General features: G+C 39.3%; 2 protein-coding genes across 3 annotated transcripts in view; one reads left to right on the forward strand and one right to left on the reverse strand.

Moving 5' to 3' along the window:
- Positions 1–17,091, reverse strand: part of LOC148421445 (uncharacterized) — a 64,582-nt gene that overhangs the window by 12,927 nt on the left and 34,564 nt on the right. Inside the window, exons 2-3 of one of the 2 annotated variants that reach the window (XM_088420299.1) lie at positions 15,416–15,472; positions 14,507–14,569 (exon numbers count right to left, since the gene is read on the reverse strand). The gene's annotated coding sequence lies outside the window, so the exon portion shown is untranslated. Of the gene's footprint in view, positions 1–14,506; positions 14,570–15,415; positions 15,529–17,091 lie in introns of those variants that run through there. The other variant, XM_088420300.1, reaches the window with a different exon arrangement.
- The window catches only part of mxd4 (MAX dimerization protein 4), a 30,116-nt gene continuing 29,104 nt past the window's right edge, over positions 16,080–17,091 (forward strand). Inside the window, exons 1-2 of the mRNA XM_088419734.1 lie at positions 16,080–16,279; positions 16,781–16,880. Coding sequence (XP_088275860.1) covers positions 16,216–16,279; positions 16,781–16,880 — 164 coding nt within the window. The 5' untranslated portion in view covers positions 16,080–16,215. The remainder of the gene's footprint in view (positions 16,280–16,780; positions 16,881–17,091) is intronic.

The raw sequence follows: 17,091 nt of genomic DNA on the forward strand, positions 1-17,091 counted from the left end.
TCGTTATTGTGTTGTGTTGTTCTACGCTGTTACGATAAACTGGTTTGGGCTTGTTTGTAACATTATAAATATTTTATAATGCAATAACGTTCTATGTGGCACGCTAGCCAATTGATTAGCATGTTCGTCTCTTAAAACAGCAATTTTTTTGTGGCAGCTCTGGTGAAAAAGGTGAAACGCTTTTGTTTTTTGAAAGTAACGTGACACAACGTGACAGCTATGATCATATGTCGCAGAAAGTCAAAACGAAACTGTTAACCCGACAAGATGGGTGTAGTTTTTTTGATACACGTTGTTTTATGATCGTGTGTAAAAGATAGGAGACCTTTTGAACCCGTAATGCGCATTTGATTGTGCAGGATTACTGTAAATGACAAATCGTTGGAGGCACAGTTTCTAAAACAGCCTGACAAAATATGCCAAATGGAATTTGTATTTATAACTGATGAAGTGCTGGTAAGGCCATGTTAGCATGACAAAACACGGGTAGTTTGCTGAAAGATTAGACGGCAAAGACCTAACATTTTGACAGCGTTGTCAAAACAGAATCTCTTGTACCGCAAAAAGAAACGTCTGCGTGCGTTTTGAAGCCTGACTGTCAAAATTACGGTCACATGTCTCAACAAGTGACATCATCTGGAAAGTGCGTCTGAACTTCCCTCTAATTTCCAAATGCCGAGCAGAAGGTGAATCATCGTCCGATGCTGAGAAGGCCTCATTTACTATCACGTTTCCACTTTGCACTTTGTGTCAGGTGGACGTCAGTTTTTAATTGCAAAAATTTTCAGCTGGAACTGAGTGGCTGGCAGTGTGACCTCAATTGTTTACTTTTGCTTCTCTCAAAACGATTCTTCAAAATAACTGATTTGTGCGGGTGAAATGTGAAGAACGTTTTGAATGAATTAACTTGGGCTCTTTTTTTAATATCACAAAACCTGGCATTCAAACCGGGTTGTGTAGACTTTTTATATCCTTTACGTGTCATAAACATGAAGTAGATGATGAGAAAGATATTTGAAGTAAATTCATCATTTTGGGGCCAATTAAGTGGAATTAAATGTGGAATTAAGTGGAATGAATTGGTGGTTGGGATACATGGTTTTAAAGTTTTATTTATTTATTTTTTTAGTTTCTGTACTGTATTTGATTGGGCCCTATTCTGCCTGGAAACAAATGTCCGTGTTTGGTATAAAGCGATATTTAGTTTCTTCCAAAGTGATTATCTCTGTGCATGCTTCCTGTTGTTGCCATTCCGTGAGTATTTCATGCTATTTCCTTTGCCTTTTTTGTTTTGCCATCATGGAACAACACCAGTGATGGCAAAGAGGAAAGGCTGATGCTAAACACACTCAAATATGGAAGTTACATTCTAAAAACAGCTGGGTCAAAAATAACCCCGTTATGGGTCAGAAAGTGACCGACCCAGTTATTGGGTCAATTTGACACAACATTGTGGGTTGTTTTCAACCCCAGTTTAAGGTTATCTTCTATAAAACAACATTCATTTAATTTAATTAATGTATTTTTTGCACAAAACAACCCAGAGAGTAGGGTCAATTTGATCCATTTTTAAACCCACAATTGGGTTATTTTAAACACAACTGCTGCCAAATGCAATGACAGCCTATCAGTGCCCAATGGTGATGCATTAAAACAGATCAAATTACCATACAGATAGCATAATGATAGAAATGAAAAATTTGATGATTGCAATTTCTAAAAACAATAAGTAAATCATCTAAATTATTCTCTTATTGCTAAAACGGGTTTTGAAATGAAATTGAAAGTCATATGACAAAGTAATAAACCTCAATGTAATCTTGATACTTTGACTTACTTGTTGCCTGTAAAAACATTTTAAAAGCTATATCAGTGATTATGGTGTTCTGGAGTCATCCCTGCTGATAACAGGTGAAGGGCAACCTAAATCTGCACTACAATGGCAGTAGCCACTGAAACTTATCAGTACATCAATGAAAGTGCCACAAAATGCTGAAAAGCACACCACGCAACATGCACCAGACCACGCCTTAATCGGGCATGAATTCAGAGATATGTTGCAAAATGTAAAACGTTATATGAATAAAAGTAAACCATTAGGACGGAAGTTCTAGTGAGTATGTGCAATTCTTCTTTTACGAGTTCCCTGCTGCAGAGGAAATTTAGATACAAGCACAAAAAAGATGACCATCACGTCTGCTATCCATTTCCTCATCTTGTTGTTCAGTGACACACTTTTAAAAGCAAATGCACCGACTCAAAGCCTCTCTCTTTGTTTATGTAAACCCACAGAGGAGTGTAACATGCAAAACACAAGACAATGCAACCATATGTTTGTGTTTCCAAACAAAATCTCGACAAAGAAAACTGCCACTGTGAAAAGGGAAAGACAAAAAAAAAAAAAAACATTTAACTGCCTCACACATGCTTCAGGCAGTGGTTCTCAAACAATTTACACAAAATACGAACTTAAAAATATAGTCAACAAAGTACCACCATCATGGCCAACAATAAAAGACATAAAAAATGAGTCTGTGGTTTTTCATATTGTTGTAACACAACACACAAAAACAGAAGAAAAAAAACCTCGTTGTATAACGACTGTCAAAATATGTTTCAAATAAAAGTTAAATAAAACCAGCTAAAGCACAACAGACTAGGGTAATATTAGCTGGGAGGGGTAGGGCCGGTTAATCTTTATTACTCTGAATAAACGTTTGAGGTTTGAATTTATTCCTTACTAATTTTGCCATCATGTCGAAGGCAACAAGGCTACACAGTTTTCTTACATTTGTGTGGGTTTGAGAGCACGTAAATAAGCTAGTGGTGGATGAAAAAAGTGGTTCGGTTAATTAACTTTGGCTTTCAATTGATCTTAAATGATTCATAACTCATAAACTTAAAAAAAAGCAAGTGCAGTGGACCCCCGTGTTACAGCGTCCCTGGCTTATGTTGTTTTCATGTTTTCATGAATACTGAGTTTTTTTTGTTCCTTTATAGTATTTTCCCAGTTTTGCGACACAAACAACTATCATAACCCAAGGGAGTTCGCTGTATTTGTGTTGTTTAGTCTCCATTTTCTGGCGCTTTTAGGTAATTGCACTTATTTTCAGTTGCCGTCACATGACGGAGATGCTGGTCTGCTATTGGTCGGCCTAACTTGTTTCAAAATGGCGGAACGATAAAGCTTTGTTCTATCGCGAGCGGCTACAAAACCATATTTATCGTGCCTTTAACCATATTTATTGTGCCTTTTACTGCTTAATTCAAAGTTGAAAGGGTTAGCCATAGGTCCCAAGATTGCTAGTGACGTTAAAGAGAGAACTAAGAAGATGATTTATATGGAAACGTAGCTGGAGATAATTTAGAAATACGAAGAAGGCTAGCCTAGGCTACCCTTACGAGGGAATATGGCATAGCAAGCGGCACTCAAAGGTAAGTAAATCCTTTCAATATTTTTTATTTATGATGTTTTCTGATTGTATACATGTATATTATATATACGTAGCACTTACTATACTATCTTGGTATCAGTTTTTAATATGTTATGTACAATTTTGATGTTTTTACCTGGGGTTCTAAACACATTAGCTATTTAACATAAGTTTGGATTGCCCGCCATACGGTGAATTCGTCTTACAAGCCCAACCGCGGAGCGGATTAATCTCGTAACACGGGGGCCCACTGTATTTGCATCTCAAAAACACATGGAAATCATGAGAGTATTTGTGTTGAGAATTTTGAGACAAATTTCTCCGCACAAGTGGGAACCCTAGGGGTTGGGGAGTGCTTGGCAGTACCCGTCCCCTGCTTGCAAGGAATGCTGTTGAAGTGCATTTCCAGCCTTAATGAAAAAAGGAGGCTTATTCAAATGCAGACAGGCACACGACTTTATGAAATTTTGATGGATGGATGGCAGGGATGAGTACCGACAAAGAAAAGCAATTTTAGAAGAAAAAAATGGGGCTTTCCAAGTGTAACAAGAACAGAAAATTGATGGTCAGGATGTTTTTTATGAGATTCTTTTTTCTTTTTTAGACAGCTGTACTTTGAGGCTGTGGACAGTTGCAGGAAAAAGTGCTCTACTGTATTATTAACACTCCTGTTATGTTTGCTAGGAACAGCAATAATGCCCCTGGGTCAATTTGACCCTGGGCGTACTCAGACACAAATGTGTCTGAAATAAACATAATCCATATATTTTGGGGGGTTTTAACCTCTGATTTATGTTCATTTCTCAGGAACAGTGATGATGTCTCTGGGTCAATTTGACCCGGAGGTATGTGTTTTTATCCAAAAGTGTCAAAAATCTGTTTTTGATTGGAAACACACTCACTAACTAACTAACTAACTAACTAACTAACAAAGAATGCTTCATTAATACCTTGGTTTTAACTTATGTTCCTCTGGAATAATCATAATATACCGGGTCAATTTGACCCATGATCATTTGTAATCATCCAGAAGACTCACAAACTTTTTTTTTGTGTGTGTAATCCTGATTCCAAACAAGCCTTGTGATTTGTTCAGAAACAGCAACACTATTTTGGGTTGTTTTGAACCGGGTTTTGCATATTTATCTCATTTAAGCTATTTTAATGGACATTTCAATTATGCAAAAGCCAAGCAGAAGTCTTGAACTTACTATAACTTTCAAATGGGTCAGTTTGACCCACACCATAACTTAAGGGTTACGCATGCAACCTCGATTGTACATCAGAAGTACCACAGCTTAAAAGTACAACAACATGGGCCTAACTGTAACATACTCGTAAAGTACTTTGGCTTCCTTTGTATCATCAATTCTCCCTCTTGTTTTTCTTCCTGGTCCCCTCTACCTTCCCCCATGGCTGTGCGTAGCAGGGCCATGGGTTCAAAGACGTGCATGCACCAGAATCTAGGTCAAACATCAGTGCTGAGTTACCGATTAGAAACAGCTGTGTGTTAGCGGGCCTCTCTTTGTCCGAGTCTGTTGAGGTCGGCAAGCATCCGTGGGCAAAGTGGAGCGAGCGCCACGCTCGTGCTTTGAATGGATCGAATGCGGAGGCGAGTGTTGCCTCCATTTCTGTGTGCAAACAAATCTGTCATGCTCCCGTGCGAGTAAAAATGCGCTGTGTATCATCCAGTGGTGAACTGTCAGGCCTAGCAAGTCCTTTCTTGCTGGCCTAAACACTATCAAAAGCAGCGACCTACATTTACAACCTAAATTCTAAAACAATGGTAAGAGTGACCCGACTTGGAAGTTTTTCAAGATGCAAGCCATAAGTCAGCTGATTCTTTACTTTAGTGCACAACATGCCCCCCTCCTGTTGCTGTGCACAATGCACTAGCGAGCATTTGAAGTCAAGTCCAGAATGTGACACTGATTCTAATATGTCAGGATTAGCCCTCACTGGCAGCAATGCTTGTTGTTAACACACACATGCGCACGAATGCACACGCACACATGCATATAGCACCTGGAGGTAATTACTGTACCTGATGTGGGCCCAGGGGACGCCACCTGTCTGGGGCCTTTGTTAGAGGGCAGCCCTTCACCAATGACAAACTTTTAATAGATTTGAAAAATTAAAAAAAAAAAAACACCGCAGGCTCAAAAACTTATAAATCATATTTTGACAAATTTTATATTTGAAACAAAAAAAATCCATACTGTCAACCCACACAAGTGGGTGTGATTTTTATTTTTTCAAATTGCTGAGCAGTCTAAATGGTTGAAAATGGCTTTTGCTCTTTCACAATGCAATGCTAATAATTGGACAAACTTGACCTTTTTTTCGTCAGTGCCTTAAGTGGGAAAAAAAAAAATCTGCGGCGGTATTCCCTATTATTTGGCTGTTGCCAGGTAAATTAGGCAGTGGGTCATACCAAATCATTAAGTCAGCTAATATATAAATAAATCTATAATAGATAACAGTAATGAATAAATAATTTCTGTCAGAGTCTGAAATGTCCAAAGGCATTTGAATGCACCTCATACATTTACCAATAGGTCAATACTGTACTTGTGTTAGTTGCTAGCTGCCCACGGCGTACACTGATCCTGCAATGATGGTGTAATTAACTTAAATGTTTTTTTTTTTTTTCTCATTTGCATTGTTTAAAATTGGGGAAATCTAACAAGAGAGGGTAGCCTACTATGTGGGCTCATGTGCATTTCAGATACGCTGTTAAAACTCTATGTATGCTAGAAGCCAAAATTGAGAATTGCTGGTACGGCCCACTTAAAGGGACAATGTGTAAGATTTATACATTTTTTCATTAAAAAGGAATAAATGAAATGATTATAAATTTCACAAACTTGCAAATAAATGTGTTCTTAATGAACAACAGTAATTTTTAAATATAGTGGTAGGTCTAGTTATTATTAAATGATATTACATGGGGGGGTGGCACTCCTCCGGAGGCTGCAATGTCTGTTATAGCTACGGACAATGGTAAATGCAGCATCTCCTGCTGTCCGTAATGAAAAAGGATCTAAATCTTACAAAGTGTTCCTTTAAAGCACTGGTTCTCCTGAAACAAAACAGTAATAGTGGTAGTGAATATTATCAAAATGTGGACTTTTTTTCAAGTAAAAAAATGAATGAATGGATAACGTTTAGGGCTAAGGTTTTGAGTTTTGCAGTGACTATAAAGGGTTAAGAACAGCACAGGCAACACACAGTATAGCAGCGACACACAGACCCCTTTTCTGAAGCTGGACGACTTTAAGGCAAGTGGAAGTGAACTTGTGGAATAGTACAGCAGGAAGGGAGCGGCGTGGCGACGTGTCGCACACCCTCAGACCCTTTAACAGCCCTCCCTCCACTGCCAGCTCAGCACCGGATATGAGCCAAACCCTGCAGCTGTGGGTCTAAAACGCCAGATGGGCAAAATAACACACGTCTATTTTTTTTTTCAATGTTCAAAATGCAAATAACAAGTATGCGTGCCGGGCCGCAAAGCGAATAGACAAAGAGGCCTGCAGGCGATCACCGAGGAAAAACGTGTAGTATTGTATGTTGTGTCTCGAGAGACGGCAGTAATTACGGCGGCGTGACGCCTCTCACGCCATGTCCCGTGCCACGCCCTTTGGTGCAAAACTGTTGAAAAGACAGACTTTTCCGCAACGTACCACTCGCAATTAACCCGGCACATGCATTTTCAAATGTAGACTTGCAATTTACTTGGAAAAGATGAATGAGTTATGTATTTTTAAGCACATTTCATGTGGGTTTCAACTTGTGTGTGTGCAGCTTGCCATTTATTTTCTTACATCTGATTGAAGGCAGACCCACAGGGCGGTTGGCTAGAAATGCCTTTTCCTGCTCGTAAATTAAAGAAATAGCTGATAATGATGTCAACCAGGGATTCCAAAAGTGTGGTACATGCACCCCCGGGGGTACATACAGCCTCAGATTATATTTTTACCAGACTTTACAGTACATACTTTTTGGAGGGATTTTTTTTCATAATCTAAAAAAGAAATCAGAATTTCCCACAAATTATATTTTGAACTAAAATACTATTCGTGTACAGTTTTACTCCAGCATATTATAAGCCTGTCAGAGTGCCAGGCTTTTCCTGCCCCCCCCCTAGCAGGCTATGTTTGTGCCGGAGGCATCCATAGGTGAAGCTATGGACAATTTGATGATATGAGTACGAACGGTTGCTTATCCATATGGTTATGCCCTGCAATTTGCTTGCGAGCAAACCAGGGTGTTGCCCAAAGTCAGCTGGGATAGGCTTCAACACATCGACGACCATAATGAGGTCAGGACATGTGGTAAAGAAAATGGACGGTTCCCAAATTGCACTTCAACTGCTACTGACTTAAGATGCTGAGCTTCGTGGTCCTTCAATCCATGTTGACTCAGGAAATTTGTGGGATTGACTGAGATTCACCACAAAGTGAGCCACGATGGTAGCATTAGCAATCAACGAGTCTGTGTTATGTCTCCACCCCTCCTGGCGAGTATGCGAATTTCTCTCGCCTCAATTATTATTTTTTTTTAGACTTAAAGGGGTGTCAACTCAAAAGACACCTGTTTTGTGAGTTTGGTCATGTGACATTTGCAAGCTGAGCTGTGATTGGTCATTAACTGAGCCATGAGCTACTGTAATGCCTCTCAAGTGCAAGTGGAAATAAGATGCCCTATAAAATGGATAAAAACAGTTGCTTTTTGTTTTTATGCTTGATTCATATTCTACAAGCGCAGTATTAATCAAAATGTTGTGTTTATACTAATAATTATGTGGGGTTGGCATCCCTTTTATAAATCTTAGTGATTGTGATTTATTGAGATTTTTCTATTGATTATGAGCAGATGCTTCCTAAAATAAGACATACAATTGTTCTGTAGATATAGGCAGTACAAATACACTTGTTTAAGAATCTATATTTTCTTCTTGACTAGCTTTGTTAACGCTACAAGTCAAATTTTGCTGTTCTATTGGTAGATAATATTACTCAAATTAAGTATTATCTTCCCCAATGCCACTAATTGTTATTTTAATAAAAATTTTCCCCCGGTTCATTTGTAAATATGTAGCTCTTGTAGTATTTTCCACAAATACAAATCATTCTAGGGATAGGATTGTTCGGCATGCATGACTTGGCAGCATAAATAAAGCATAACACTATTCAAAAACCATTTTTAGTGCAGGGATGTCAAAACTAATTGCATTGAATTGCACAACAAAGGATATTAAATCAGAACAAAGACAGCACAGTTGTTTACAGTCATCTATTTAAAGTGCAGATTCACATCCACAGGTGGGTGGTCTGTCACCATCCTTCTCCACTTCCCAGCCACAAGTAAAGATAGGCCTGGTTTGCATATTTATAAGGAGAATGTTTGTTGTTCAAGACCTGCCGTTTGAGTGTATGAATTAGCTCAAGTTCGCCAGTTGCCATGGTCACGGATATGCTTGTTTTATTTGCGCTTTTTCAACCTCATGTCCATGCACAACCCTGCCCCCTGAGGCTTCTTTCACCTCCACTTGCCTGTTTGTCTTTTATTTGGTATTGCTAGTATGCAGCATGGTGGAGTTCCCCCTCTGTGCACCAAAGTTCAACATTAAAGGGCTATGAAAGGAACAGCCTGCTTGCAAAAGAGTTTACAGCATGCGGGACATATGTCAGAGCAATATGGGGTTTGTCTTGAGCACAGGTGGAACAGGATGGAGCAACTGTGAGTTAGTTCATTTGCAACACCCTGACAGAGTAAAAGATTTGAGGAATGCGGGGACTTGGAAGGGGGTTGGGGTAGCAGGAAAATTGCAGTACAGGTGCTACTACACAGAGAAAGGATCTGGATAAACAGTACAGCAGGGTCTATCAATGCCTCTATCATCTAAAGTTAGTATTGGTAGATCACATATCGCATAACATGAAAAAAAAACAGGTGCAAGCAATGGGGATAAAAGCTAAAACAAGTTGTATAAAGAAAATAATTTCTGTTAGCTTTAATAATAAACTTTTCTTGATGCTTTATACCTACGCATTTATGACATGAGAGTTGGTGTGCGTGCTGCGGTGGACGATTGCATTGTGACGTCATGCCATACGCGCATGTCCATTCTCGCTCCGGGTGTAGCCGAGCTCAGACGTTTACATAGCTGTCTCGATATTCTTCATGACTAAAGCATTAAAACTCAGTTTTAGTTGATTAGCGTGCACTCTACTTGTAGCGCTGAGCTGTACTATCTCAGCTAATAGCTAGCTTATATAAAAAACATATACTTTTATACTTTTTCATAGTAAGTCCGGTGGTAACAGTGTTTACTTGTGCTGCGATGAGGTGATCTTACAACTCAGCACTTGTTCATTGCACGTCACTCAATAATCTTGAGACTATTGAGAGATCATTGTAAAGGAAGAACCTCCGCGTGTGGGAGTAGATTGTCTTACTGCGGACAAACCTTTCCGCACGTAGCCTGTGGGAACATTTCCAGACAGTTACACCTATGGCATTTCTTTTGTACATGACTACGTATGAGACACGGGAAGCTCAAGAAAATGCTACAAAAGACGAACAGCTTAATGACTAATTGCCATTCATGGAGCAAACTGCGTGGAAGATTGCATCACACTAGCGCTGAAGCAAAAGTTGTGAACTTGTGACTAATTGATGATGTCAAGCGGGAAACTACACTAGCTATACCAGTTAATTCGACAACTATTTTAAGACTAGAGAAAGACGATTCATGCTAACATGCTAATGTGACCTTGTTTAGTATTGGCTTGGGTATGTATGTGTAGACATTGACGCGGTAAACTATTCCATAAAATAAAATCCTGAAGTACACTGGAGTCATAAAGCGAACCGTCAGTTTTGCCATTCATGTTTTATCCCAGATGACCTCCAGAAGCAACATAGGTACTGGTCTGAATATAGCTGTCAGCAAGCTGTATTGGAGACAGATATCTGTAAAAACTTTTAGGACACAGGCCTTCAAGGACCGAGTTTGGACACCCTTGGCCCTAACAACTGGCTTGATGGATTCAAGAAAAAAACAAGTAGGGGCCCATTGGGACATGACCTACACACAGTAATATTGGGACAAAACAATGGGGCTGGCGAAATTTCGGGACACAAGGCTTAAAACTGGACAACTGGTCCCCCTACACTGTTAAAAATTTGCTGTGATTTCACAGTAAATTATTGGATAGGTTTTGCATTACTTTCACAGTAATGAATACAGCAATATCCTGTGAATGCATTTAAAACAACAAAGTGATACATGGATTTTACCGTAGAATAACAGGTAAATACTGTAAAATTTAAGGCTGTTGTGATTTACACAGGTATTCATTGTAATATTACAGGGCAACTTAAATACAACAAATTCCTGTAAATTAATACAGGTAACCATTGTGAAATGCTGCTAATTTTTAACTGGTAGCCAGCCAATCACAGAGAAGGCTGACCTACAGATTTAAATGTAAAGTAATATGGTATAGCAGAAGGTGGGAAGCAAAGACAAAGAGTGAGGGAGGACGCAGTCCTTTGGCAGCCAGGCCCTGGGCAAGACACATGGCAAGGTCTGAGCCACTATGAGCAGAGTGCATTCAGATGAAAAAGCCTATAAATAGAAATATTACAAAGGGAGGGATAAAAGCTTCTCGCTCTCAAATGAAGCGAAAGATTGCATGGATTTCGGTAACCGTTTCAGAAAATTACCACTGCATCAGAATTCTTTTGATTGTGTCAAAAATCACAAGATACACAATTTGTAGAAATATCCTCCAATGTAAGCAACCATTACAATATTAAAGGTAAAATAAAATCGACTTATGTCCTGCAGATTCGCTCAAGGAATTTAAAATCTGAGTAAGAAAATCAAGGCTTCAGCTTCTAAATAGGAAAGTTCTATAGCACAGGAATTGTTCCTCCCAGAGAACTGACCATTATCAATTCTATACATCATCATCATCACAAAATTTGTCTTTGCTAAAAAGATAGCAATTAGCATTATTGGACTAGCAATTACCTTTTAAAGTCAACAAACACTAACTACTATTAGTTCGCACCTAAGTACATAATGTTATATGTGCATATCACATGTAATTGTGTCCTTAAGTCATTTCCAAACATTGATTCAATAATAGTCCATGTGAGTGGAGATACCTTCTTTTAGGTTGATTAACTTCCTGTTCTTCAGCTTCTTCTCAATATACGACAAGATCGTCTTTGCATTTGTGCTCATTTTTTTCCTAAAGTACCGCTGTGGTATGCCTTTTCCACTTTGCAGTAACAAAACTTTACTTTATTTTTGTCACTCCATTTTTAACTGGAAAGGGTCCAAAACTTGTAATATCTCAATTTTGGGGGCAGTCTTTCTTCCTTGTGACCATTCCAACACTTTGTACATCTGCACAATGGAAGCATGTGCAAAATGGTAGAGCAAACATGGTTCCAGTGGAGCTTTGAGGTGAACATTTTTAGTCGGCCTATTTTTAAAGTCGGCTTACCCAACTTGGTCGACTTTTACACGCATCCCTAATACATAGTAAAGTCACACAAAATGTAATTATACAGCACTGCATTGAAACGAAAAAATCACAATGTCATCAAGGGCTTGGTTAAAATTATGTTCTATATCGGTTAACTTTATTTGACACATAAATATGCCCAAGTAAAGTTCAGTTGTATTTAACATTTTAGTACAGGCTGAATAATCAAACCGTGCATTATGTATCAGTGACTTACAATAAATTAGCATTCTTTTCATCAACACTAGTATGTTATTGTGTTTTGGACATTATAATGGAACTTGGAGTGCTCAGTATTTTATTAGGTGATATTTGGTGTTAAAGGTATGATAACAACTTGTATAGATGAACAGCCATTCGTGCTTGTATTTATACTGTCATGTGCAAAGGGAAGCCCGGCTACCTCCATGGAAGCCTGGCAAGCAAACTACTACACCATCAATAAAACACCTTAACGAATTTAATCTGAATGTGAAGTTTGTAAAATGTTCAGTTTGGACAAATATGAGATGGATTGTGTGCTTGCTCAGCACTCACTGATCACAGAAGCAGACTTGGGGCAATGACTTCCACAGGGACAGAGATAACTGCCAGTGTGTCATCCCCTCATTTCAGCATGTGTACCATTCAGCATATTTAGCACAACTTTAAGAGGCTGCTGTTCAAAAAAACAAACAAACAAACAAAAAAAAAACAGTTAACTCAAACAAGATGTTGACTGCTTGCTTACATAAACAGTCCATGCAGGGTCAACTCCGACTTGCCGACATTGGCTCGATTACTCTTTCCAGGTCAGGACCTGGGAGGACCCATGCCTCGCGTGACGCCGTAAACCTGCGGCCTCCCGCAATCTTAGCCGAGCAAGGCATGTACAGAGTTCGGCGACTCACTGCGCCCCCACGTCACTGCATATGTACGCCTTTGATAAGAGGCGGGTTGCGCGTTGCATAACTTGTCTATAATTACGGCTGGAATAGCGTTTGAGATGTAGGCCAAACAAATCATCAGGTTTGACAACTTAAAGAGCAATGGGTTTAGCATATGCACAGCTACAGTATGCGTATGACTGTCTCTGCTACGCAAGGCTCAGTTAAAGCTCAGTAAAAACGTACTGATAATCAGGCCGAATGAGAGCACTTTTGCTCCCTTGTGAATAAAGTCGTAAAAGACAAGATATTAGAAGCCTCAAAAACCTTATGCTGAGTTGTTGCCCTTTGATATGGAGCGATATACTGATTTTTTCTTATATATATATATATATATATATATATATATATATATATATATATATATATATATATATATATATATATTTCGGAAAATCGTGACTGTTCGGGTATCCTACAGAATATGTAAAACACATATCAAAAATATGCATAAAAAGAAATGAAAAATATTCATAAACACAGAAGACCAAATAAAGCATTTGCACCTAACTATGAATGAAATGCTTTTTATCAAGTTTTGATGATTAATCTTTTTTTTTTTTTTTTTTTTTTTACGTAAATTTAAACAGTGCTCAGCAGGAAAGTTTTTTCCTCCTCCTCAAAATCTTTCCCTGTAAATTGTGGTCTCTGAAACAAATTTGCCAACTGGAAAAGCACATTCGAGTCAGCATGTTCCGTTAAAAAGTGATCAGTAGGTACAGCAACTGTGGCAGGCTGTCAGCATTAAATTATGCAGAGTCATTTACATCTATCATGCCAGCGGCTAATTTATGCTTGATGCAGCTACCATATAAGGAAAACCAGCGCCACTGGTAAACAGCAGCAACAGATGCGTATGTCATTGTCAGTGTCAGCGTAATTAAGTCATTTGTTAGTGCCCTGAAATGATGATTGAATGTGGTTCTAGAACAACCTCGTGTTGTTTGTATCAGGACAAGGGAGAAGATTCATAATTGATTGTTGGTAGTGAAAACTGTGTAGGCCATCATCTCCAATGGACCACACGCAGTGACAACACAGTTGCTAATATCTGGGACCGTGCGGAGTATACAACATTTTAAAAATCTGGTAAGACAGGAAAAAAATGCGATGTGTTGAACCCATTGAAGTTATTGTGTTCCAGTAGACATTGTCAAGACAAACATCCCCCTCGCTCCATGCCGAAGAGGACTAAATTAAAGGGGCATGAGAGGAGGTCATGAATCAGCTCGGCGTCGGCCTTTTCACAAGGAAAGGGGAAAACAAAACAAAACTATAGCTCAGTCGGCACATTACGACGCCTGCCGCAAAGCTCAAGTTAAAGCAACGTAAATCAATTTTCTATACTGTTTGCCCTTGAAAGATTGAGAGGCAGTGTACAGCCTGGAGTGGTTACTAGCCAATCGCAGGGCGCATATAGAAAACAACCTTTTGAAATTCACATTCAAGGCTATGGATAATTTAGGCTTTAATGAACCTGGCATGTATATTTTTGGAATGTGGTAAGAAAACAACAAACTCCTGAAGGGTTTGTTCTACTGGAGACTAGAACAAGATCGTCTGACTGAAAGGTGGATGTACTACTAAAATCATAACTCACCCGTAGCTTTTTTGATGTGCAAGATTCAATGTGGGATGATACAAGATGCCTCAAACACACTTTCTGAAAAAGGCAAAAAATATATAATTTATTGGGTTGCATAATTTTGCACTTGATCGTTGAGAAAGTCCTCCAGAGAGACAAATATTTGTGTACACACACAAAAAAACCCCCATCATATTTCTCATAGTTTATTTATCATAGTTCTGTAGTGGGAATACTGTCGTCCAGGTAGCCATGGAGAATGCAAGCACTGCATAGTTGCATAACATGACCTGCTTGTGAAATTCTGTACATTGAGTACATAGTAAATGATAGTGGACCAAAAATCTCAGAACCATATTTAAAGGGCACGGTTAACATTTGCACACCTCTCATGTTAACATTTATCATGATTAACGACGCACAATTTGCATTGTTAAAGACGCCGTGGTGTCTGAACAGTTTGCACGAAAAGCCTATAGCTAAAGCCTAAAAATATTTAGCCCTGTGCTTTGTCTTTACCACTTCACACTAAGCGCCTTTGAGATTTTCTCAGAATGTACATCAACAATGTGAAGCGCCACAAACATCTGCCGGCCAGAGCGACCCACATTTAAACAGGCTCTCCTGCTGAGATGCGCCAACCCTTTCAATAATCTGGGGGGCTTGTGTCACTTGTGTAAACTCCCACAATTCATCTGCATGCTTATGACACAAGTGAGGCTTTTGCACACATGATGCCTCCAAACTAGACAAAAACATTTACTTCAGCTAAAGCGGTTCATTAGTATTTTGAGATTTAAATCAGCCATGCATCCAAAAATATGATGCAATGGCTTTTGGAGTCATTTTCCATAGTTTAAAAAAAAAACATGTTTTGAGGGTTATTTTCAAGCAATTTACAAAACATTTATTTTTTCAACTTACAGTGAAGTCAGCTGAACAGTATTCTGCCAGAACCAGGGAGGCGAGACACAGATAGGCCTGAATTCGGATGAGAAAAAAAAATACATTTCATTGCATTTCCTGGGCATCATGCAAAATAACAATGCATGCTTTGACTATGGCCCAGAGCAGTAATGAGGACCACAACACTGCTTCCAATGACCCTCCCACAAAATATTCATAATAAAGAGGGCCGGGAATGAATAAACTCTTCATAATAACGCCCTGCCGCGCCAGAAACACTTTAAAAGAGTAACTATGAAGCGTGTTCTTAACTTTTCAGTTTTACTTCCGGTCTAAAGTCAAACGTATACTCCTAAGAAGTTTGGTAACCAAAACAACAGTGACCAGTTCAGCAGGGAGAAACGCCCACGAGCGCTTACAACCAATCATATGCCGTTTTTGCCAACGTCACACCAACCATGTGGAAGAAGGCGGGCTGTTGCTAGGGAATGTCCCAGAGTACTTTAACCGGTGTCAGGCCAATCATATTCCGTGCTTACACTTCCCACTTGCTCACTGGTTGAAATCTCTGCTGAACGCCCGCCTTTACGCTTTCTCGATTGGACAAGAATGACATCATTCACTTCGCCGAGTTTTAGTTAGGTGCTGTAGGTTGTTGCTACTGTAGTTTGGAGTCGCCAAGACTCAGAACTGAATATACCTTGGAACACACACCGGACTGAAACTTTTTTTTTTTTTTTTTTAGTTAACGTTTCCATTCCACCACTTTATGTAAAATCGTACATACTGTCTGCTATTTGTTTTGAGACAAAAACAAGATGGAACTTAATTCGCTTCTAATTCTGCTGGAGGCTGCAGAGTACTTGGAAAGAAGAGACAGAGGTATTTCAAGCTAAATTGACGCGATGACAGCAATAATGGACGTTTTGATTACAATCCGGACGAAAGGCTGACGCGTGTAAATCCTTATATTTGGCAATAAAATGAAGTTGAGTTGACATTTCTGTGGTGCAGGTATGATGTCACTGCGTTGGACAATAGGACGTGGAGCAAATGATGGGTGCCAACGGGACCCTGTGCATGTTGTTGTTGCCGCTTTTTTAGATGTTTATGTGATAAATGTGATCGGGGTTTGTTATCATTTTGAGAAAATCCGTTGTTATACTTTGGTGTAGTGTTGTATCTTGGAAAAGCAATGGGTAAACAACAGTGACATCAGCTTGTAACATCGCGACAAATGCAAAAATGAGCTGACGTTTGAGTGTGTTTGTGTGCATTTTCATGCGTGTATTTTAACAAGATAACACGACTATTGACAGTTCACGCATTCACTATTTTCCGCAGCCACTTTTGCAAAAATTGCACGTCTGTTTGTGTCCACAGAGGCAGAACACGGATATGCCTCGGTTTTACCATTCAGTAGCGACTTCTCCAGGAAGAAGACGAAAAGCTCAACAATAAACAGAAAAAGTCCGAACAATAGGTATGATCTACGTGCTTCTGTGTTTTTCTTTTTGTCCTCCTTCTTCTTCTTCGCATGTTGGTGTGAGTGCTGCTGCAGGCCGGTGGGAGGAGGAAAGGAGGAGTCGCTGTTTTCCTGCACACTGCCATCTCTCTGCTGCCTGGGGCTGGGCTGGGCTCTCTGTTTTGGTTTCTAATAAACACTGCCACGCGTACACTGTCAACTAAATGGG

This window comes from Hippichthys cyanospilos, chromosome 7, assembly GCF_059441005.1.
Source record: "Hippichthys cyanospilos isolate Australia breed blue-spotted pipefish chromosome 7, RoL_Hcya_1.0, whole genome shotgun sequence".
Taxonomy (NCBI): domain Eukaryota; kingdom Metazoa; phylum Chordata; class Actinopteri; order Syngnathiformes; family Syngnathidae; genus Hippichthys; species Hippichthys cyanospilos.